The 24,196-nt window shown below is 40.3% G+C and overlaps 1 protein-coding gene across 2 annotated transcripts in view; it reads left to right on the top strand.

Annotated features, from left to right (window-relative positions):
• Nucleotides 1–24,196, top strand: part of TMEM245 (transmembrane protein 245) — an 83,926-nt gene that overhangs the window by 3,740 nt on the left and 55,990 nt on the right. For both annotated transcript variants that reach the window (XM_024996310.2, XM_002689911.6), the window contains exons 2-6: nt 5,081–5,198; nt 7,029–7,130; nt 18,326–18,442; nt 20,789–21,013; nt 22,173–22,342. In XM_024996310.2, coding sequence (XP_024852078.1) covers nt 5,081–5,198; nt 7,029–7,130; nt 18,326–18,442; nt 20,789–21,013; nt 22,173–22,342 — 732 coding nt within the window. The remainder of the gene's footprint in view (nt 1–5,080; nt 5,199–7,028; nt 7,131–18,325; nt 18,443–20,788; nt 21,014–22,172; nt 22,343–24,196) is intronic.

Raw genomic sequence — 24,196 nt, 5'->3', positions numbered from 1 at the left:
CTTTGTCATCAAGACCTTCACTAAAGATTTTAAAATGTTTTCCTCCAGGATGTTGTGGAGGAACATTTTTTGGTTTAAATTTTTTTTTTAGTACAAATTGATTTTAGTTATTAGGGAAAAAAATAGAAGACTATCAGGGTTGGACTACCCACACATGTTCCCCCAGACACCCCTGAATTCCTGTCATCTAGAAATCTTAGTCGTTTCTCTCTTATCCTTATACCTGTTCATTTATTTCCAAGTCCCATCCCGTTTTCCTTTGTAGTGTCTTCAGTACCTGTGTTTTCCTTTGTTACCACATTATCCTTCCCGTTCAGTTTCTGTTCCCCTTCCTTTGGGGTTCCTTCAGTCTCTTAACTCTTTTCTTCTCCAAGTACTCCATCCTACCTGCAAGTGAAATGCTAATCATTTATAATATACTGCTAAGTCACTTCAGTCGTGTCCGACTCTGTGCGACCCCATAGACGGCAGCCCACCAGGCTCCCCCGTCCCTGGGATTCTCCAGGCAAGAACACTGGAGTGGGTTGCCATTTCCTTCTGGGCAATTGTAAAAAAACAGTTTCAAATATTGTATTGACTTAGTGATTTCTAAACACTGGGGAAAAAAAAAATCATCTTTTGCACCAGACCCAGGTATAACTCAGTCCTTAGGGTCCTGGTCATCTTCGCTTGGTGTAGCGCTGTCAAGATAAATCTAAAAAGCTAGCCTTCCTGCTCCACCATTTTTCTTTGCTGGGAGTGTTTTGGATGTTCCTCTCTCCTTTAGTTCAGAATTGTTAGAACATTTGAAGACATTTACAGTTTTTGCAGTAGTAATGGATTTGTTTTCTTCATGGCCTCCATGGCCTAAATTGTTTCCATTTTACTTTATAAAGAAGCATAAAGTGGAAGGAACAGTGGCTGAAAGATAGGAGTGTAACTTCTAAACTGAACTCTGTCACTAGCTTGCTTTGTGACTTTGAACAAACCAGGATCCATCTCTGGGCTACTCAGCCCTAGTTGTGTGAAGTGTTGGCTTATCTTGAATGATGTCTAATTATCATCCTCATTTTAGAGAGCTTAAAGAACCTGCTCAGGGAATTCCTAGGTGGTGCTAGTAGTAAAGAACCTGCCTGCCAATGCAGGAGACATAAGAGACACGGGTTTGATCCCTGGGTTGGGAAAATCCCCTGGAGGAGGACATGGCAACCCATTTCAGTATTCTTGCCTGGAGAATACTGGAATGGACAGAGGAGCCTGGTGGGCTACAGTCCGTGGGGTTGCACAGAATTGAACACGATTGAAGTGGCTTGGCACGTGTGCAGGGTTCCTGGATATTCAGTTTTACAGATCCTAAGAGTTTGGGCTTCCCTGGTAGCTCAGACGGTAAAGCGTCTGCCTACAATGCGGGAGACCCAGGTTCGATCCCTGGGTCAGGAAGATCCCCTGGAGAAGGAAATGGCAACCCATTCCAGTACCCTTGCCTGGAAAATCCCATGGATGGAGGAGCCTGGTAGGCTATAGTCCATGGGGTCGCAAAGAGTCAGACACAACTAAGTGACTTCACTTCACTTCACTTCAAGAGTTTGGCAGTGCTGGGAGAAGGTTCTTTGGGATTGTACAGGCCTGCCCCATTCCACTTCCAGGTGTGTTTTGCTTCCCTGGCAACAGTAAGGAGGAAAGTTTTCCAGTGCTTAGGTTCTTTCTCATGTTAAGACTTTGATTATGAAATATTCTTGACTCTAAGTTGCCACATCATGAAGAGAACAGAGTTTTCAAATTAGAATAAAGTGGTTTTAAAGGAGAATGGAGTATCTGAAACAATGATCTGATTAGGGCTGTGATTTGACCATGCATGTGTCAGTGTTAAGTCGCTTCAGTCATATCCGACTCTTTGAGTTTCCTTTAAAAAATTTGAAGTATGCGATCTCTCATTTTTTCCTTGCTCTGCAAGTGATACTAATTCCTTAGGAATACAGCTAAGAAACAAAAACTTGTTAGAGACTGGTTGAAAAGTATCATAGGCTTAAAATCTGAAAGCATATCCTCTGTGATCCTCTGGTTCACCTTCTCACTGAGAGCACATTCTCCTACTTGGTCTTCCCCATCAGCTTTTGCTCAAACTTTTAGTGATAGTAGCTTATTTCCTTTTTAGATTTGTTGTTCAGTCGCTCAGTTGTGTCCAACTCTTTGCAACCCCATGGACTGCAGTGCCAGGCTTCCCTGTCCTTCACCATCTCCCGGAGCTTGCTCAAACTCACGTCCATGGAGTTGATGATGCCATCTGACCATCTCAATCTCTGTTGCCCCCTTCTCCTGCTCTCAATCAGTTTATTAGAAAAATTCATCATATTAAGCTGAAATATGTTGCTTCCTAATTTCCACCTGTGATTTCTGCTCTCAGAACTACAGAAAATGGTCTGTTGCCTCTCTCAGATGACATTTCCCCAGCTATTTGAAGATAACTGTTGAATCTTGTTATTTCCTTCTCTTTCCTAAGCTGAACAATTTCCCGCCCCCTACTCCCTGCACCTGTATCTGTATCTCCTGTATTGTAATTTCCATTTCTTTTTGCACTCAATTTTATTGCCCAGGTGGTTTGATAGTGCAAGTCACTGAAACACTTTCCCTAATGTACTTTTATTAATAAGCATTCACACCAGTTATACTTCTGACGAGCTATTCTCTTCCCATTCTGTATTTGTATAGCTGAGTTTTGAACCTAAAAGCAAAACTTTGCATTCCTGTCTATTAAATTTAATCTTACTTGGTTAGCCCATTGTTCTAGTTTCAGAATATCTTTTTGAATCATTTATATTCACTATTCCCAACTTTGTATAATCTGCAAGTTCAACTAATACTCCTTCTAGTCTTTTATCTAAATTACTGACTGCATGTTTAATTAACAGGGCTGATTATGCTTGTGTCACGTACCTCTGAAGACGATCCATTTGCCGAGGATCATTTTTAAAGAAAATTTCAGCAATTTGTAGTCATCAAAATCAACTGTTTTTATTTTCTCTTGTGAATACTGGAGCAGCTTTTCCTCTTTATTTTTCTGGCACTACCCTTTTTTCTCCTTAATGTTAAGAAAGTAGATTCTGGACCCAAATCCCCAGGTTCTAATCTTGACTCACTTTTTAGATGTGTTACCTTGGGCAAGTCACCTTTGAAGTCTCAATTTCTTTCATGTCTAAAATGAGAATGATAGCCTTACTTATTTCCTGGGGTTATAAGGGTTAGGTGAGTTCATATATGTAATGTGTTAATATAGAGCAAGGCCTAGCCCATGGTAAGTGCTATATAAGTGTATTGTTGTTACACACAGATTTTGTTCTGAGCTCTACCAGCCTATCTCAAAATTCTCTAAATTCCCAGGGTTAAATCTCTGTGGTCCTACAAGCTTGAGCTTTTTTGAGGCAGCTGTAGGCTCACTTCCCATGTGCTCATACATCTGGGACTTTAGATCTCTTTAATATTTCATCTTACTAGTTGCTTGAAGAAGAATATTTTAATGTCCTTTTCATTATAAAAGAACTAGTGCCTATTAAAGACAACTGGGAAATTACCAAAAAAGGAAAAACAAAGTCTTATCACCTAAATACAACTTACTAGTACATTTCCTTCCCCCCACCATGAAATAGATATAATCCTGTCATATGTATTTATTGTATTTTGCTTTTTCCTTAATAATATCTTAGGAATATTCTAAGTTATGTAGTCTTTATTTAAAAAAGCCTGCTTTAATGGTTGCATAACATTTTATTGATTGAATCATTCAGAGTTAACCACGTCCCAGTTATTGAAACTTTAGGTTATTAATTTTTCAAGGTCCTAAATTAGACTGTGATGAGGTTTTTTTACATTTAACCCTTTTTCAGAATTTATCATTATTTAATAAGGTCCCAAAACAGAATTCTCAAGTCTGAAGCTATAAACATATTTTAGACCTGAAGAGTATTTTGACAGAGATGATCAAAATAAAGTAGGAGGTAGTTTTTTTCTGTCTTTTGTAGTAACCATATCAGTTCTTTCTTCTTCACTCTCTGGGTTACAGCTTAAAGTCATTTCGTTTTGTTTTAATTTGCCTATATATTTTTCAAGGTTCAAGTTATTTTAATAAAGTGTCGGTGCTCGCGTCTGTTCTACCTTATGTATTCCTTCCGTTTTTTGTGCGTGTTCTATGAAATGTGAGTTTATTTGAGAGTTTCTGTGTCAGCTACATTGATGGTTTGTGAGTACTGAGTCGTTTAGTTTTAGGGTGGGGAAGAACTGAGGAGGGGACTCTGGTTCACCCGTTCTTCTGTTCTCATGTCTTCCTGTTTCTTCCTCTGGTAATATTTTTTTCAGCTAGACTTCTCAACTGTGTGTAACTCTGGACTAGGTTTTAACCGTCTGTTACCTAGGTTATTTCAGCAGGGTCACACTTCAGCTGCCTGCCTTCTTTTTAGCTTTCAAAAAGTTCTTGTGGTAACAAGCGTATTTTCATAGGTTGTAATTGAATCTTTTGACCTGCTTCTTTTTGGAAAGCTTCCTTTCTTTCTCTCTCTCTTTTTTGGCCATTGTATGAGGCTTTCCAGATCTTTGTTCCCCGACCAGGGATCAAACCCGGCTCCCCTACTGCCGTTCCCTTCCAGGGATAGAAGTGTGGCAGTCTAACCACTGGACTGTCTAGGGAATTTCCACTTGTTTCTTCTTTTCTTTTGTAAACATTAATCTATAGAGAAAACTTTGAAGAATTCCACAAGGTGAAGCTCTTAATTGAAATCCATGGCTTAAAAATTGAGTATCTTAAATATCTTTATGCATGCTGTAGCTTTTGAACTTAAATGAAACTGTATTTATGTATTTTTTGTTAAAGATATTTAATATCACTGCATGGGATTTTAATAATAACAATAAACAAATCTGTTTATTTCAAAACCTGATTTATCAAGGAAGAGGAAGAGAAACTATGCCCTCTTCTGTTAGCACTGCCAGCCGTCACCCATGGTGTTCCCACAGCTCTCATGCTATGTAGAGGCTTGCAAGTTTTGTATAATTGCATGTTTATTTCACATGTATATATTTTACAGCTGTGTCTGTATTTCATTTATTTAAGATCTGGACCTTGGTAGTTGGCTATGTGTTGGCTGTTTCATTCAAGTGGAATGCAAGCACTGAACGCTACTTGAGAGCAATGTCAATTCCTGTCTGGATTATATTGCTTTTTCATTTAGGTGGGTCTTTTTTTTTTTTTTCCGTAAGAAACTCTAGCTTAAGGTCAGCACCGGCTGACCATGTGAATCAGAGCAAATTTTTTGAAGTTTTACGTGTTCCATGTAAAATTCTTTAGTCATTTGAAAATGTTCTGGCTTAAACAGTCATTAATCTTGAATGAAAATGTTATACTTTAAGATATCTTTTAATTATATGGAATGTCCATTTAAAAAAAATTCTTTTAAGAATTAATATTGATATATTTTAAAATGTAGAACACACTTGGACTATCCTGGCTGTTTCTGAGTGTCTTACTTAAGGAAGATATAGATAAGCAGTCAAAAATGATAAGAGGTGCTCAAAATCATGTGAGAGGAACTATTAAGGGAACCAAAGATGTTTACTTTCCATAACAGCAGAGCACTGGGGCTACAGGGGAGAGGTGGAGATGGAAAGATATCAAATATGGAAACCTATTTCACGTATTTGAAGGATTCGGTGAAAGAGTGGTTTAAACAGATCTCTAACCATTTGGGGCAAGTGTCAGAGCAAGGAGTAGCTTCAGAGAGACATGACTCTGTTTAATGTAAAGAATGATCAGTGTCAAAGCTGTTCAAAGTAATGAGTTCCCTGTTATTTGAGACTTTTCACTGTTAGCTGAGAGACAGCTAGGATGTTGTACAGTGATTTTTCAGGGACTGATTTTCTTTAAGTCTTAGTATATGGAAACGTCAAGTTCTAATTTAAAAACAAAATTCAGCCGGGCGCGGTGGCGCGCGCCTGTAGTCCCAGCTACTCGGGAGGCTGAGGCTGGAGGATCGCTTGAGCTCAGGAGTTCTGGGCTGCAGTGCGCTATGCCGATCGGGTGTCCGCACTAAGTTCGGCATCAATATGGTGACCTCCCGGGAGCGGGGGACCACCAGGTTGCCTAAGGAGGGGTGAACCGGCCCAGGTCGGAAACGGAGCAGGTCAAAACTCCCGTGCTGATCAGTAGTGGGATCGCGCCTGTGAATAGCCACTGTACTCCAGCCTGGGCAACATAGCGAGACCCCGTCTCTTAAAAAAAAAAAAAAATAAAATAAAATAAAAACAAAATTCAGTAACCTAGAGTAGTAGATAGCCTATTAGAAGTAGTTTTTAGAGCTGCCTATTGTTAGGAAAAAAACTAGAGTTGATTGGAAGTATGTCTTCGCTCAGAATCTGATAAGGAACAAAGCATAACTTTCTAGATTGCTGACTTGGAATGCTAAAGGAATTTCTCAACAAGATCCCCTAATATCTGTTGGGATTCATTTTGAGTTTGGGGAAGGTAGAGGAGGGAGGTTGGCAGGTATGTTCCTAAGGCTCTAGACCAGCTCAGGGAAATGCAAATGGCTTTGATCCTTGGCCACTTGTTAGGTGACATTAAAGCTTTTTGCCGTGCTCCTTTGGGCCATTCCACTCTTTCTGGAGAGGTAGAATTCATACCCAGCTGTTTTCAGGAGTGCAAGTCAGACACCATGACTTAAGGTTCTGTGCCTGATGCAGGTCATTCTGGGGTTAGATGTGGGGCTTGATGGTTTTAAGCCCTGAATATGCTTTAGAATGGACTTGATTCCTCAGGAAACATGCCCCTTAAAGGTAGACTGGCACATCCTCATTCTTTAGAGCAGGGCTGGATTTCCTGAGAGGAGCCCTGAATTGAGGTTTCAGCTGTCTGGTGGCCTTAAAATTTTTTTTTTTCCCTATGAGACTATTTTGTTGTTCATATATTTTGCCAAATTGTTCTGTCAGTCTACTAAACTGAGTTTTTTAAAGGCAAGTGCTAGGTTTTTATTTCACTAAACATGTTGATTCTTAATAATTTGCAGCATCCTTGGCTGGCGCGTGGAGAATTCCAGTATTCCTGGTTATTGTTTTCCTGATGTCTGTGGGCACCCTCTATGAAAAACAGAATGGAAAAGAGTCTTCTGGTAAGAAATAGGGCATACTATTAATATTATTCTTAAGAAGTATTTGGGAGAGTAACTTTATTTTAAAAACATGCTGTGATGAACTGCTTTATTTCAGTGGTGTTTTCTGAACAGAAAATAAGTTTGTTTAAAATATTTAGATAGTTAAGCCATGTCTAACCTCCTGTTTTTGCATTTTTAATTGAGGTTTAATTCATGTAACATAAAAGTTAACCATTTAAAAGTGGCATTTAGTACATTCACAGTGCTGTGCAGCTTCCATCTAGTTCGTTGTCATCACCCCCCAGGGAAGCCCTGTGCCCATTAAGCAGGTAGCCATAAAGTTGGGTTATTTGAGTTTTTTTTTTTTTTTTGCTGTAAACTGCCCTCTTAGAAGTGCTTTTGTATCCCATAAGTTTTGATGTGTTGTATTTCTGTTTTCTTTGGCTCAAGATACTGTTTGATTTATTCTTTGATACATTGGTTAACCAGAAATATGTCACTTAATTTTCACATGTTGTGTTCTGTCTAACAAACCAATGCCAGATCCAAGGTTATGAATATTTACAGTCCCTGTAGATCTTGTATCCTGCAACTCTGCTGAATCTGTTTATTAGCTTGGATAGTTTTTGTGGCTTCTTTAGTATTTTGCACATGTAGATCGTTTCTCTGCATAGTTTTACTTCTTTTTGCATTTGGATGCCTTTTATTTTTATCTTGGCCTCATTGCTCTGGCTGCAACTCCCACTACAATGTTGAATATACCATATTGTTTTAAAGATTATTTTTGAGATACCCTGGTTGCAGGTGACCTTTATCTAGACCAGTCTGTTAAAGATAGTAATCACAGGGCTATTTGTGGCAGTTCCGTGTATTTGTGCAGTTACTTTATAGAAGTTTTTAAAATTAAATCACCCTTTATTATTTTGATAGTTGAGTAATGTCTGACAGTTGTAAAACATCTTTTGTTCATATTTGTGTAGAATTTTATAATAACTACCTGAAACAAAGAAATTTTACTTATCTCTGTGACAGTGGAAAATTGGAAAGATTCTATTTTATTTTATATTTTACTATCTACATTTTCTTTTTTCAACCTGTCTTCCTGTGGTTATCTGTCAAAGTAAACTTCCTGTTTTGGCAACTGCTATAGAAAGTTTGGTGGTTTCCACCTGTTCCCCTGGTAAGCTTGGTCTCCCTTTTCTCCTTTCCCTAGTAGTGATTCAGACCGCTCTGCTTAACCCCGTGACAGTTTTTTCCTTTTTTTTCTTGTGGCTTTTTTTGTTTTTTTCAACTGAGGTGTATGTGACATATGTCATTATGTTAGTCTTAGGTGTACAGCCATGGCTCCATGTTTGTCTATATCACCACATGAATCTAGTTAACATCTGTCACCTTACGTAGTTACCAAAAATTATTTTGTGTGATGCGGACTTTTAAGACCTGCTCTCTTAGCAGGTTTCAAATCTACAGTAAGGCAGATTCACTTTAGTTAGTTAAGATTAACAGTAGTCACTGTGCTGTCCATTATATCTCTGTGACTTATGTATTTCATAAGTGGAAATTTGTACCTTTTGACTCCTTCACTCATTTTTCCCACCCCCCACCTCCAGCCCTGGCAGCCGCCAGTCTTCTCTGTGTCTATGAGCTTGCTGTTTGATTTCAGATTCCACATATAAGTGCGGTCATACAGTATTTGTTTTTCTCTGACTCATTTCACTTAGCATAATGCCCTCAAGGTTCATCCGTGTTTTTGCAGATAACAATATTTCATTCTTTTTTATAGCTGAATAATATTCGTGTGTGTGTGTATCATATTTTCTTTCTTTTCATTCAGTTCAGTTCAGTTGCTCAGTCGTGTCCAACTCTTTGCGACCCCATGAACTGCAGCACGCTGGGCCTCCCTGTCCATCACCAACTCCCAGAGTCCACCCAAACCCATGTTCATTGAGTCGGTGATGCCATCTAACCATCTCATCCTCTATGGTCCCCTTCTCATCTTGCCTTCAATCTTTCCCAGCATCAGGATCTGTTCAAATGAGTAAGCTCTTCATATCAGGTGGCCAAAGTATTGGAGTTTCAGCTTCAACATCAGTCCTTCCAATGAACACCCAGGACTGATCTCCTTTAGGATAGACTGGTTGGATCTCCTTGCAGTCCAAGGGACTCTCAAGAGTCTTCTCTAGCACCACAGTTCAAAAGCATTGATTCTTCTGTGCTCAGCTTTCTTTATAGTTCAGCTGTCATGTCTATACTCGACTACTGGAAAAACCATAGCCTTGACTAGACGGACCTTTGTTGGCAAAGTAACGTCTCTGCTTTTTAACATGCTGTCTAGGTTGGTCATAACTTTCCTTCCAAGGAGTAAGCGTCTTTTAATTTCATGGCTGCAGTCACCATCTGCAGTGATTTTGGAGCCCAGAAAAATAAAGTCAGCCACTGTTTCCCCATCTGTTTGCCATGATTAGTGGGCCCTTACATTGTTTCTGAATCTTGGCTATTCTAAGTAATGCCACAGTGAACATGCGGGGGGTGGGGTGCATGTCTTTTCAAGTTAGCATTCTTTTTTTCTTTAGATACATACCCTAAAGTGAAATTGCTGGATCGTATGATAGTTCTGTTTTTACTATTTTGAATACAGTTTTGTCCCTTTGACTGCTTTTGTCCAGGGCTAAGTAAGTATTTTATTGCAATTATATGAATAAAGTAGGTCTAACCAAGGGTTTCAGATAGGCTTTCTCTTGTGTAAATTCTAATCAGCTGGTGATGGCAGCCTAGGGAGCTGTGAGCACAGGGTTTCTAAGACCCAAGTTTTGAGCTTGGGAAAATAGACTATTTGTGTGATTATTATTCTCCCACATAAACCTGGTAGTTGTGCCAGTATGCAAACCAGATTTCTGGTATTTGTATCCTAGCCTGTTACAAGAAAGGAAATCACAGACACAGAAAAATGTTGAGAGCAGATTTGGAAATGTCAGTTTTCCTTGTTTTGCTCACTCATTCCAGCCCAATCAAGAATAGGTTATTCTTGATTTAGAATCCTTTTATGGACTTCGCATTGGAGGAGAAAATGGCAACCCCCTCCAGTGTTCTTGCCTGGAGAATCCCAGGGACGGCGGGGCCTGGTGGGCTGCTGTCTGTGGGGTCACACAGAGTCGGACACGACTGAAGTGACTTAGTAGTAGTAGTAGCAGTGTAGATACTCCTCATCATAAAATACGTTTGTCTAACTTTTTTTTTTTAAATCTCTGTATACTTTTCCCCTCCTGCCCCTAGAACCTTGTTTTTTTAGGAATCAGAACTCAGGCCATGTTGGGACAACCTTTCTCTTTTGTATAGTCCTCTCCCTCCTGTAGATGTCACTGTAATATAGTTGGGCGCGGGGATGCCTCAGTGTACTGCCAGCACGTGCGTGTATTCCTTCTACTGTCCCATTGTAGGACTTGTTCTTGTATCTTCGTCACCTGTGTGAGCATTTTTCTCTGTGTCTTCTGAGCTTTGACTCTTGTTCTTCTTTAAAATCTGTGGTTCACTGGATTCACAGAATTAATCCTTTGGATGTCACCAGACTTCAAAGCATGAATTTGTTTAGGGCCCAGATCCAGAAAAACTCTTCTTATGGATCATTTCTGAGTTAGTTTCAGTGGTTCTTTCTGAACCCAGGGGCCCTACTCAGTGCTTTTTTTCTTAGACCTTGTGGGCACTGACTTGATATTTCTTGGAACCCCAAGATAACGTAGGGAAAAAATGTTACGTGTCTATCATATTTTCCAGTGTACTATCTTTTTTAATCCACAAACAAAACAACCCCCATCCTCAACCTTACAAAATAAGTTATCTACATTTTTTTGGGTGTAGACTTTTAATAATAGGTTAACTGACTTGCCCATAGTCTCACAGGTGACCCCTCGAGTTAAAATTTGAACCCAGTTCATTGGCTCTCACCTACTTCCCGTGTTCTTTCCTTTCACCTCTGACAGTCATCAGCCAACCTGAAACAGTATGGACTGATCACTGAGTGCTTGTCTCTCTCGCCCTCAGTTGCAGGTGCCCGTCCCTTCAATCTTCATGTTGGCCCCAGTGGCTCACCGCAAGTATAGCACCTGGCTTCTCTGCCTCCTAGGTCTCTGAAGTCCTACCTGGCAGAAGCCTGGGGTCCAGCTTTGGTGTGTTCCCTGGGCCTGGAAGAACAGAGGACCATGGGCAGTATCGCCTCCTGTGGGTGAGGCCCTGTTAGGCTCCTAAAAGTTGCCATCTCTCTTAATTTTCTTAGTATTCCAGTGTGATTAGTATTATGTTTGTGGGACTTCCCTGATGGTCCAGTGGTTAAGAATCTGCCGTGTAATGCAGGAGATGTGAGTTCAATCTCTGGTCACAGAACTAAGATCCTACATCCTGTGGGGTACCTAAGCCCATGCTCTGCAAGTAGAGCCTGTGCACCACAGCTAGAGAATCTGTGAGCCCAAAGAAAAGATCCCACATGATCCAACAAAGATCCTGTGGGCTGCAACTAAGACCTGATGGAGCCAAATAAGTAAATGAATATATTTTTTTAAAAGTATACTTGTTTTACTGGAGAAGGAAATGGCAACCCACTCCAGTATTCTTGCCTGGAGAATCCCATGGACAGAGGAGCCTGGCGGGCTACAGCCTCTTCATGGGGTCGCAAGAGTCAGACATGACTTAGTGACTAAACCACCACCACCACCATACTTGCTTCACAGATGAAGAAAGTTGGCCATTTACTATGAATATGAGAAGTACTTCTTCAGCAGCTAGGCAGACAAGCATAAGATGTATCTTTAATACCTGGACACCCAGGATGAGATGTACAGGCAGTTATACCTGGGCCTGCTCCTCCTGGGATTGCTCATTGTTTATGAGTGACCAGAAATAATCTTGATAAGGAAGCCTTCCTTGTTGCCTTGTTGGGGATAGCATGTGATATGAAGAAACAAGTGTTGTCCAGTTAAGCCCAAATTGGAAAAAGAAAAAGAGCAAACTAAATTTTCTTACTGCTTATCTGTCCTTCTTCAATTCAGTTACATAGACCTGGGAGATACTCTGAATGGTCCATATCCAAGCCCTTATTACAGTAAAGTGGTACTAGAAGCCGTTGAGGAGGAGATGTATTTTCCACACTTGTGATGGAAACAGAAGCCGTCTTCAAGGGAAACTTTATTTATATGCTGGGACGAGTTTACTTGATATAAAGGGCCTCCTTCCAGTAAGCATCTTTGGAGGTATTCCCGGAAACTTCAACTAGCCCTGTGAAAGAGAACAAATTAGATCAAGTTTCTCCTTATTTAGACCAGCTTCCAAACATATTTGCCTCTGTTATTAAAAAAGCAGTTATTCTGCCCTTTGTTGATTTAGCCATATCTACAGATATCTGAACATGTGATGTTTTTCTTATATACCAGACCATGAGTTTCTGTCTGCTGGTGCTAGGCTGCTAATGTGGGTGGCCTGCTTATTTAGATTTGTGTGGGTTCCTGCCCTTTGGGCCTCCAGTTAATACTGGCCCAGTCCCTGGGTGGATTGACACTTGAAACCTTGGATGCTCTTTCCTTTCTTTGTTTAGTCCTTGGGTCTCCAGATTATGTTCCCTCCGTCTGTGTGCCTATTTTTAGCTAGGGCTTTTTTCCCAGTACCATGACTGCCTAGATTCTCAGTCCTGGCATTCTTCTGTCTAGTTTATCAATTCTCTGCCCAAACCCCTGGTGTTTTTGAAGTGCAGAAGGATAGTGCTAGACAAAAGTCATTTAAGTACATATCTATTTGATGAGTAAGAGCAGTTGCCAAATCTTATATCCCTGATTTTCAAATCTGCTGATTTTCTGTGTGTGCTGTTCCTTTTGCTCCTTTGTGAAGTTTCAGGCATTCTGAAACTTTGCTGAGTCCTTTGTGTGTTAACTAAGATGATACTGCATTGTGTTCATTAACTTAGCTAAGATTTATTAAGTATTTATTGTATATTTTAGTGACATCAGCGAGCTGAAGAAAGAGTTTTTTTTTTTTTTTTTAAAGAAAGAGTTTTTAAGCCATAGTTGTGAGGGGTTAATCTGTTGGTCTTAACGTTTCCTCAAGCTTTTTAGTGCCGATTATATGTAAGATGTTTTGCACAACTCAGTGTGGAGATCTAAAAATGTAAGGATAAGACTTAGGGAAATGGCTGTAATATCAAGCAGAAAGGGGATGAGAGGTGCAGGCAAATACTACAGGAGTGCTAGTGGCTTTGCTTGTAGTTTATCCTGTTAAAGCCAACAGTTTTGATACAGATGATGGTCACGATAGTATCATTTATTGAGTCAATTTCTCTTAAGTCCTGCCTACCAGGCATTGTTCTAAGCATTTTTTAGGTATTGTTTCAGTTAATTCTCACATGAGATAGGAATTTACATAGGCTGCATTTGACACTTGAAGAGACTAAGACACCTAGATCCTAAGTAGCCTGCCTGTTGTCATCCGACAGATAAGGGATAGGCCTGAGGTTTGCAGCTGGGCCGTCTTGTTTCCTCACTGTGACTCAGTCACTGAGCTGTCCGGCCTCTGTGCAGTCAGTGTGAGCCCTTCCGTCCCCGGCTCCCATTTCCTCCCGCATCCCCCCGTCTCTCCGTCTTATCATTGGACCCTGTGTCTCATCCTCATTAGACTTCTTAGAGTTCTCTGAACAGTACACTCTGCTTGTTCTTGCCTTTGTGTCTTTACACTTGTTTTTTTTTGTCTTCCAGGAAAACTTTTCTACCTCTGTCCTCTAAGAGACCAGCTTCTTCGTTTCTCCACAAGATAAACTTGTTCTGTCGTCTGTATCTGGCTACCTTATGTAAATGGATTTCAAGGGTGGCATCTTTTACCATTCTTGTCAGATAGTCCCTTTGGAAACTCTTCCCTGACCTCCCAAGCAGGGGTTTCTCTCCTTGATGCTCCTCAAGTATTCTGCACTTCTATCTACCTTAGCTCTTGACATGCGGAATCATAACTGATAGTTTAGTGTGGGGCTGAGCGTGAGAGTGCGATTTAGTCTCTCATCCCGGCACGTAGCCTAGTCACCTGTTTGGTGAATGAGTGCTTGTTGTTGTTGTTTAGTTGCTGAGTCATGTACAACTCTTTGGGACCCCGTGGACTGTAGCCCGCCAGGCTTCTCTGTCAATGGGGTTTCCCAGGCAAGAATACTGGAGTGGGTTGCCATTTCCTTCTCCAGGGGATCTTCCCTACCCAGGGCTCAAACCTGCATCTCCTGCATTGGTAGACAGATTCTTTACCACTGAGCCACTTGGGAAGGCGACTGAATGCTTAGCGGGAGTTGAGAAGTATACACCAGTGTACAAATGCCTAAATGGGGTGGGTTTCTTCAGCTAAACTGAAAGCCCGTATTTGAGGAACTGAAGATGAGCTTGTTACTTTGGAGCTACCTAACCATCAAGGGACTTCTCAGTCTCTCAAAGATGAGTCACCACTTCATCTTTTTCATCTTCATTTTTTTTCATCTTGTGAAGGGTGGGTGTAATGATTGAGGACCTGGGATTAGTCTTCAGTCTCATGAGAGAATTCTTCGAGTTTTGACTGGAAGCATTTCTCCCTTTATTGTGCTGTCCCAGGCCATGAGTCATTAGGTGTTCCCAACCTCTGCTCTTAAGTGGAGCCCAAGAAATCTCTTGTGGGCACCCAAGAATCTAAGACCTCCTAGTCTCTGGTGTAATCAGTTTGTGTTAAACATTTCTACTTGACAGTCTAAAAAGCACTTTGGTATATCTAAAATCTCCATGCATTTCCCACATGTGGTCTGTCTGATCGTAATCTGGAATCTTGGGGGATCATGGTTGAATCCTTAATTACTTCATCACCAAATCTGTTCAGCGTTGACCGTCCCTTGTCTCTTCAGTGCAGCTGCTTTCCTGGCTTCTTCCCTGTTAACCACTGCAGAGCGTGCTGCCATCCTGTCTTGCCTGTAGTGTTGCAGTGATGCATCTTCCTGTACCTCCTCCTGGTCGTCTCTAATCCGTTCTTGATCAAACAGTAAGAACGATCTTTTTGTATCCCTAAAACTGATTATTTATTTACAGAGTCGGGAGATGTGGTCATAAAAGGGCAACATAAGAGATCTTTACAGTGATGAAACTTCTGTGTCTTGTATCCATGCTGACACTCTGATTGTAGTAATGTGCTGCAGTTTTAAAAGATATTACCATGGTGGGGAAGGGGACTGGATAACAGATACACAGGATCACTCTGTATTTTTTTGTAAAACTTCATGTGACATTACAATTATCTCAATAGTATTTCAATTAAAAAAAACAACTCTTCACTGCTTTCCTACTCCTTTGGGATAAAGACTAAAGTCATTTAGTATGGTCGTCTGTAACTTTCATCAAGCCATCTCTGTGTTCCAGACACACTGACTGTTCAGAGTCTTTAACATGCCAGCTTCTTCACTTACAGCCTTCTTATTTGCTTCCTTCTGTCTAAAAGATTATACTTCCTTTGGTTAATTCCTCCTCATCTTTTGTATATCAGCTTCATTTTTACTTCTTAAAGAAAGGCTTTTCCTAATTTTCCAGACTAAGTCAGATTTCTTCAGTTAGGAACTCATAAAATACCCAGTATTTTTCCTTTGTGGCAGTGATCATAATTTGTATACATTTGTTTATTTGTGTGGTTCTTTGATTCGTATTTATTTCTTTCACCTAACTCCTTTGGGGCAGGGTCTGTATTTTTATTCTCAGCTTTCAATACAGTGAGTAATGGAAACATGTAAGACATGAAAGATGCTGTCTTTCTCTCTCAGCCCTTTTTCTCTTATTGGCATCAAAACAGCACTTTAGATACCTATGCCAGGAGAATAGGTCCCAATCCAGATATCTAATTTATGCTTTCTTCCCAGATCATAACTTTGGATTTCTCTTGGTTTGTCTAAAAATAAGCCTCTTTCAGGTTATGAAGACATTTACTAGAGGAGGGATAGGATGTGACTGAGCAAGATGAGTGCTCTTGCTCCTGAGGGCTGAATCTACCAAAGAGCCATCTCAGGCATGGCCTGCTTACCTCTGGGAGGTGGCCAGCCTTGGATTTGTTGGGTATGTGAAGTTTATCTGGAGCTGTAATTCACTGACCTTCTGAAAGTCATGGCTCTTTTCATTGGCCTGGCAGAACTTTATTTTGTCACGTTGAATATCAGCCTACTGAAAGGTCCCAGCTGTATGAATGTGGGTGTATGTATGATTTGGTGACTAAGAACCCTTGTTCCTGGTTGGACAATGGAATTCATACCAACTAGTCTAAATAGAAAGAGGTATTGGTTAGTGTAAAGAATTTGTACACACAGAATTTTTGGACCGATCTGGCAGTTGAGCTTGGACCTGACATGCAGAAGCAGTGCAACCAGGAGAAGCGCTCAGCAACACCAAGGACCGTCTGAGCAGAAGTGCCACATAGTGTCGCTACTGCTGTTTGCCACAGAGTCGGAAACCAGACGGCAGGACCTCTGGAACGCCTGCTGAGTTCCTGCAGGAAACCATGTGTCTCCATGACTGTGTGTGACATGAGAGCTTCCAGATCACAGCGAGTCGCTGAGGGCTTCCACGTCGGCATGGGCGTGCCTCCCTGGTATCCACTGCATCACAGGTGGAGCAGTGGCTGCAAAGGAGTCCAGGCAACAGTCTTTAGCTTTCCAGTCTCTAGGGTACAGGAAAGCACACTGGAGCCAGGTGTTGGGTGAGCTAGTCTGTGTTGTCTGCCATAGCAACTTAAAGGCTGATCGTTACAGACAGACCTTATTGACCGTAAATGTTTTTTTGGATCTAGGTTAAACTTGGTTTACTACCTGTTAGATACTTAACACGACAACCTAGATTGTGAAACAAGGTGGTGGTAATCTTTTAGATTTTCAGGTGGTAGATTTTGTCTGTGATGAATTATGGACTTTATAGATATTAAGTTGACCCCTGAACCATGTCAGGGTTAGGGGCAGTGACTCCCCCATGCAGTCAGATATCTGTGAACTCCTATCTCTGCTTCAAAAAGGAATTGATAAATGACTCACCCAAAACCAGGAAGCTGAAACGGTTTGGGTAGAATCGGAATTCAAATCCTAGTTCCACCTGTGATCTCTCATTGAACAAAAGCTTTTCCTGATACTTAAAGATCTGTAAAATGAAAATACAGATATTATAGTTATTGGAAAAAAATCCACACGTATGCGGACCTGCACAGTTCAAACCCATGTAGGTCGAGGATTGACTGTATATGATTTTGTGCGATACCCATACATTTGCATATTCAGTCATGAAATGTTATTATTGAAAACAAGTATGGGCTATTTTGGACTTCCCATTGGTGCTAGTGGTAAAGAACTGCCTGCCAGTGCAGAAGACATAAGAAATGTGGGTTCAGTCCCTGGGTCGGGAAGATCCCCTGGAGGAGGGCATGGCAACCCCCTCCAGTATTGCGTGGAGAATCCCATGAATACAGTAGCCTAGTGGGGTACAGTCCATAGGGTCTCAGAGAGTCGGACATGACTGAAGCAACTTAGTATGCACATGGGCTATTCCATACTGTACTGCTGCTGCTGCTGCTGCTGCTAAGTCGCTTCAGTCGTGTCCAACTCTGTGCGACCCCATAGATGGCAGCCCACCAGGCTCCCCCATCCTTGGGATTCTCCAGGCAAGACACTGGAGTGGGTTGCCATTTCCTTCTCCAATGCATGAAGGTGAAAAGTGAAAGTGAAGTTGCTCAGTCGTGTCCGACTCTTAGCAACCCCATGGACTGCAGCCTACCAGGCTCCTCCGTCAGTGGGATTTTCCAGGCGAGAGTACTGTGCTAGGAGCTAGTAATACAAAGGAAACTAAGTCTGCATTCAAGAAGCTCATAGACTTGGTATGGCAGTGTTTTTCAGCAGAGATGTGCGTTAAAATGAACCTGTGAAGTTAAAGCACAAGTGTGGCATTTCGTGTTTATATCTACTATCTTCCACATGCACCAGCATCAAGTTCCCAAATGAGAGAGAGAGAGTCCAGAAACTTGCATTTTTAGCAGACTTTACTACTGATTTTTAAGCACTGTCTCTTGATGAAGAACCAATGGTCTAGTGGATCACTAATAACCATTTTGTTTTATTACTGTTGAAAAACTAAGGACTGTTTTTCAGTTTACAAGTTATTTTCCTTTTTTTTTTAATTGCCTTTAAAAAGCTTTATAACTGCATGCTTGTTTTACAGGAGCAGAGTTACCAGGACAAGTTATCTCCATGGCAGCTTCTACTCTAGCAACCTTGGCCATCTCTATCACAGGGTATGAATCGAGCACTGAGGACCACACCTCTACCCAGCCTGCAGGTGACTGGTGTTGTGAGAATGCCTTCAGAATCATTCTGGAAAGTGGAATATACACAGAACATAAAATTAGGAAAGACACTGGCATCACAAAATGCTGCTTACTGGTCCTTCATTTTTAGCTCTGGTTCCTATTTTTCCACTTTTCCCTTCTGTCTTTGTTCTCATGTATCACTTTTTTCATTCATTTAATTATGTATCTTCTTAGGTTTCTTACCTTGATTCTTCATTCTTTCCTTTTTTTTAAAGGGCTTTTCTTATTTTTCTTTTGTCATTCTTTCTCACTAGCCTTTCATTTTATTTTCCTTTTCTTAAAGACCCATTTACTTTTGTCTATATTTTCCCCTACTTAAGTCCTTTAATTTGCCATTTTTTATACAACTGTCAGTTCTCCTCCGTTGTTCTGTTTTGCCCTGTTTGTGTTGCATTTTTGGTCATTGTTCCTTTTCTCCATCTCTTTCTTTTGACTTTTATTTTCCATCTTCCAATAATTCATTTCTCTGGCATTTTTTGCTTTTCTTCTTAAAGTTTGCTTTGCATGCCTCTTGCTGTTAGTACATTGACTGTTTCCCATAGCACAGAATCCTCTAATTATTTTGGACACAGAGCTCCTGTGGGATCCAGCTAGTAGTTTTATACCAGCTGTAAAGTCATACCATACGCACACAGAATTCAGGAGTGTAAAGGCCTTGTCTGTCTGTGCCAAGAGGCCCATTACTGCCAGAGGTTTGAGAGTTAAGGAATTGTTTTCATGAGCTCTCCTGGAAGAACTCACTTTAGAGAAGTCTTGAAAGAAGGGATCAGCTAAGAAGAAGGCATTTGGGGTAGTAGGAAAACTTACTTTTCTTACACATTAAATTATGTTTTCAGAGTAGAGAGGGGATGATGTTTTGGTTACGGACTTACTATTCTTATGAATATCTGCCACATTCAGCAACATGAAGTTTCCAGATTAGGAAGACATTCAGAGAGCAGATAGAAGCGTATTATAATCAGCTTGATGTTTAGCCCCAAACCTCTGGGTAGAATGTTAGTTTTCATGAGATGAGCTGACTTAAACATGGTCCTGGTTACATCAGTAGTAAAAATGTACTCACAGCTAAGACTCATTAAAAAAAAAAAAAAAAACTACTAAAGAAATTATAATAAAGCACTCACAGGGCTATTGTGGGGTTACTTATGAAAATTATGAAATAACAGGGAAGGCATTCTTAGAATAAAGACTTGATGAGTACCTTCTACATGTCAGGTAATATTTTTTTGCACTAGGAATTCAGTGGAGGGGAGAGCAAGACAGACAAGGTCTTATTTCTCTTGGAGTTGGCGTTCAACTGAAGGGGAGAAAGTGGGAACGGTTCTGAGTGGAAAAGGATACAACTGTGTAAAACTGTATAAGGAAAATGGGGCAAAGAGGGCATTGAAATTAGGGGTGTTCATGTTTTTTTTGTTTGTTTGTTTACCTAGACTTTAAGAAATATAGTATACTTTTATTATTAACTTTTTTTAATAGAAGGCAAAATATAGGTTTAAGGATCTTACTCATTTCCATCATTGTGATGTATTCTGAGTAATAGTGAAATATAGCAGTAGTTGCGTTGTTAGAAAGCAGTGCCTTATGAAATAATTCAGTGTGTTATCCTATACTTGAAGATTCATTCACCCCCAGCAACCTGTTATTTTTTAATATCTCATTCTAAGAGAAAGATATGCTTCAAAGCCCTGGGTTCTTGTAAGAGCAGCTGGTCCCATTTAGATAAAATGACGCTGAAAAGCCATATTGTTTCAGAAACACATATAAATACATCTACAATAAAGTTTAAAGAGAAGGAATTTTTAGATAAAGAATTCTGTATGTTAATATTTATTGCTTCATATGGTTTGAGTAATTTTCATGGGCTAATTATAATTCTGTTACTTTGTCATGTGTTTTTTTTTTAGGTTTTTTTAATCTAAATGGTATTATATATATATATAAATAGAAATGATAAATAGGTCATAAAAAACTTGAACAGTGTAAAATGTATAAAGTAAAAATAAACCATTTCTCATACTCAACCCTATCTCTTAACAAACTTAATTTCCTTAGATGTAAACACTGTCGGTGTTAATTCTCCACACCCTTTTCATTACATTTGCAAGCATACATCATTCTCCACACCTTTTTTTTATTACATTTGCAAGCATACATCTGGGTCTTATTTTCTTTTTTAACCCAGTGTAATCATGCTATCTTAGTACATCTTGAAGGCTTAAACCAGGCTAGCCTAGCTAATTGCTGATTGCTCTGTATTACTCTTTATTAATGTGGACCAATATGTGGGTGATTTTTTTTTTGCTTTCCCTCCTCAGAGACAGAAACCATGGACAGAGGAGAACCCCCTCCAACACTGTCCTCATCTTCTTCACCTACCTCCCCTTCCCCGCCCCCGGGCAGACAGAGATCTGAAGCTGGAACGTTTCTTCGGAAGAAGAAAACTAGTGACGTCTACTTTGTGTCTCTCCTTTGGGCCATCGTTGGAGTCCAGATCTGGTCAAACCTGTGGATTGTACAGTTGCTGCCCGTGCCTATTGCAGGTAATTGGTTAGTGATGATCTTGTCTTGCCTTTGAAAATTTTTTTCCTTTGATTTGTGGATTCTTTTTTTTTTTTTTTATGTTTGAGATAATTTTACTATCTTTTTAAATACAAAGGGGGAGTAGGCTGTGAACATGGTGGCCCCCACAAAGTTTTTACAATTGTAATTACCCTGGACTTATTCTCGAGACCATAGGAACTTTCTTCCTTAGGACCTCTCCAGAGGTTTAAAAATGCTGATGAAAGAGTTGTTGACCTGGCATGTAACCCTGAGCTCATGGTTCAGAATAGTAAACTGTGAACTGTTAGATTACAAGGCCAGGGCTAAGGACACAGAGCTCCCTGGAGTTAGGGAAATCATAGTGGCTGGGACCAATTATCTAGGGTCCAAACGTCAAGAGAACCCTCACAGATAAGTAGCACTTCCTTCTAGTCCCTCCTCCTCCTTAGTAGGCTTTTAACAGAAGGTTTAACGCCTATTTAAAGGGAAACCACACTACCCCCCTGCAGAGAGGTACCTTCATATTATAGTTTGAATAGTTCCTGCTGAAATCATGTAGTGTACAGCTGTTTGTAACAGCCCTGGTCACTACTGAACCCTGGTGAAAGATTCAGATGTACAGAGCAGCAAGAAGAGAATTAGAAATACAAATGAAAATGTTATCCTGTGGGGGTATAAAATTATGATGTGTATGGAATACCTTCTACTTTTCTGGTCAGTACACATCAAACATCTAAGGAGAAGAACAAAATTTGGCACGAGCAGCTATAATAGCCAAAGAGACAAGGACTGGTCAGAGGTTAGTATGCTTTATCCTAGACGGTACAGTGTGAGGGGCCAAGATTGTAGTCAGTGAAATCCTCATGATCAAGGTATCTAACGTTTATATGGGCTTTGAAACTCTGACCCCTTCAAGGATTCAGACTTCACAGAGAAGGTGGGAGATAGGTAGGTGGGGATTGTGTGGAAAGTGTCCCAGTTCCATCAGTCTGGAATATTTTGAACTTTCTTCCTTCCCTTGTCCATTAAACAAAAACAAAAACAAAACCTGTATCTTTATTTTAGCACTCGCTTTCCTGTTTTAGGAAGGTTTTGTGAAACTGAAGCTGTTTGTAATCACTGTCTCTTGTGTGTGTGTATTTCTCACCTTCTTTGTAGTCTGGGTGCTCAAAAAGCTCGTTATTCACTTTGGCGTCGTCAACTTCCTGGAGAAGCGCTGCTCCGTGTGGTGGCAGGCGACAGAGCACTTCCTGAGGGAGCGGCAGCAAGCCCTGGCCCCGTGGCCAATTATCGGGCTCGGGAAATTCTTGCTAAAAGTTGATAGCAAGGTATTGTAGTTTCATAACTTGAGCTGCTTTCAAATAGAATTTATGTATTTCGTTGTCTAAAAGATTCCATTTTATGGTATATTAGTATTTACATTGTACTTGCTGATAACACATTTAATGTCTAACTTTGATGAAATTTAGAGTGATGGATGGGATAGATGTAGTTTGAATAAGTGTTGTGTAAGTATTTTTACAACTTAAAAACGAGGGAAAAGGAGCACCTAGTTCAACTCTCATTTTATAAGGACCAAATTGAAATCTAGAGGGGTTAAGTGACTTGCCTAAAATTATATAGCCAGGTGTAGCTCAGTTCAGTGAATACTTTTGGATAATTCTCATGTGTCAGAGAGCATAAGTTTTACGGAAAACCAGATGAATCCTGGAAAACTAGGTACAGAAGCTCTGTTTTAGTGGGTAGATAGCAATCCATTAAAATTTAGAGGCTGTGCTAGTTTCAGAAGCTGATGTTAGGAGCATAGTCTCTGAATTCAAACTTTAGGTTCAGATCCCAGTTCTGCTGCTTATTAGCTCTGTGATCTTGGATGAGTTTTGTAACCCTTCTGTGCCAGTGAATATAAAGTATAATAGCAAGTATATCTCACAGAATGGTGGTGAGGGTTCAGTGACTTATTACATGTTTAGTTCCTAGACTGGGATCTGGTACACTGTAAGCTCCGTAAGTGTTAAGTGGTTGTTATAATTTGAGGGGAGAGGTGTGTATAGCATATAGTGGTAGTACTCAGCAAGAAATGACTCACTGTTGATGAGCAGTGGGAAAGGTGATACCACAGCAAATTCTGAAGCACTGCCAGGAGTTTATTAGACAGGCATAGCAAGAAGAGCGGGTAAATGGAGCAGTGTAGGGGTACAGGGACTCCCACAGAGTGAGTTCTTAGGGAACAAAGTGGGGTATGTGAAATGGTGATTAGTGGGAGGCAGAGCTGGAGAATCAGGCAGGACTGGATCGAGAGCACCTTTTTGTGTGCTGTGCAAGCTGGACTTTTTCACAGGGCTAGTGACTACTTTTAACAGGTCCATCCATGGCTTAAGGCTGAAAAAACACTGTTGGATGAAGCAATGTAGATAGAGACAAGAACAGTGTCTGGAGTTCATGTGAGGGAGAGGAAGTCAAAGTAGGTGCAGGGGATACATATTTTTAATAGTTGGCTCGGTTTTCTTCCAGAAAGTTTGCTAGTTTTAATTCCCACCTCAGGAGCATATGAGAATGCCCATTTCTTTGAACTCTTGCCAGTACTCGATATTATGGTATAACTGAAAGTCCATTTTAGTTTTGTAAAAAGAAGTATCTCTGTGTTGCTTTAACTTGAAAATTTTTAAAATAACAGTTGAGTTGACCATTCTTTTATTTGCTTCTTGGCTGTTTATATTTTTCTTTTTTAATTTGCCTATTTGTGTGTGTGTGTGTGTGTGTGTGTCTTTTGTGACCATGATACGTGGCTTGTGGGAATCTTGGTTCCCTGACCAGGGGTTGAACCTGGGCCCTTGGCAGTGAAAGTACAGAGTTCTAATCGCTGGACCACCAGCGAATTCCCTGCCTATTGTGTTCTTATTAATTTTTTTCAATTTTTAAAATAAGAATCTAGGACTTCTCACAGATTTCAACATGTTTATCCCATCTCCCTGATTAAGGTGACGTTTTATCTTATTAGAGCAGATTTATCACTTCAAGCTGTTTAAAGAGGGTGACTCTTATTACATCAGTTAATTTCTTTGTCTTACCACTATCAGATGGCATAAAAACGAAGTCCTATTTTCAGTGTTCCCATATACTTATATTGGGAACACTTCATTTAGGAAAACTGTACAGTTGTGTTGGTTGAAATTCCAGGGGCA

Source organism: Bos taurus, chromosome 8 (genome assembly GCF_002263795.3).
Source record: "Bos taurus isolate L1 Dominette 01449 registration number 42190680 breed Hereford chromosome 8, ARS-UCD2.0, whole genome shotgun sequence".
Classification (NCBI taxonomy): Eukaryota; Metazoa; Chordata; class Mammalia; order Artiodactyla; family Bovidae; genus Bos; species Bos taurus.
Note: the sequence above shows the minus strand (reverse complement) of the source record. Positions and strands in the feature narration are given on the sequence as shown.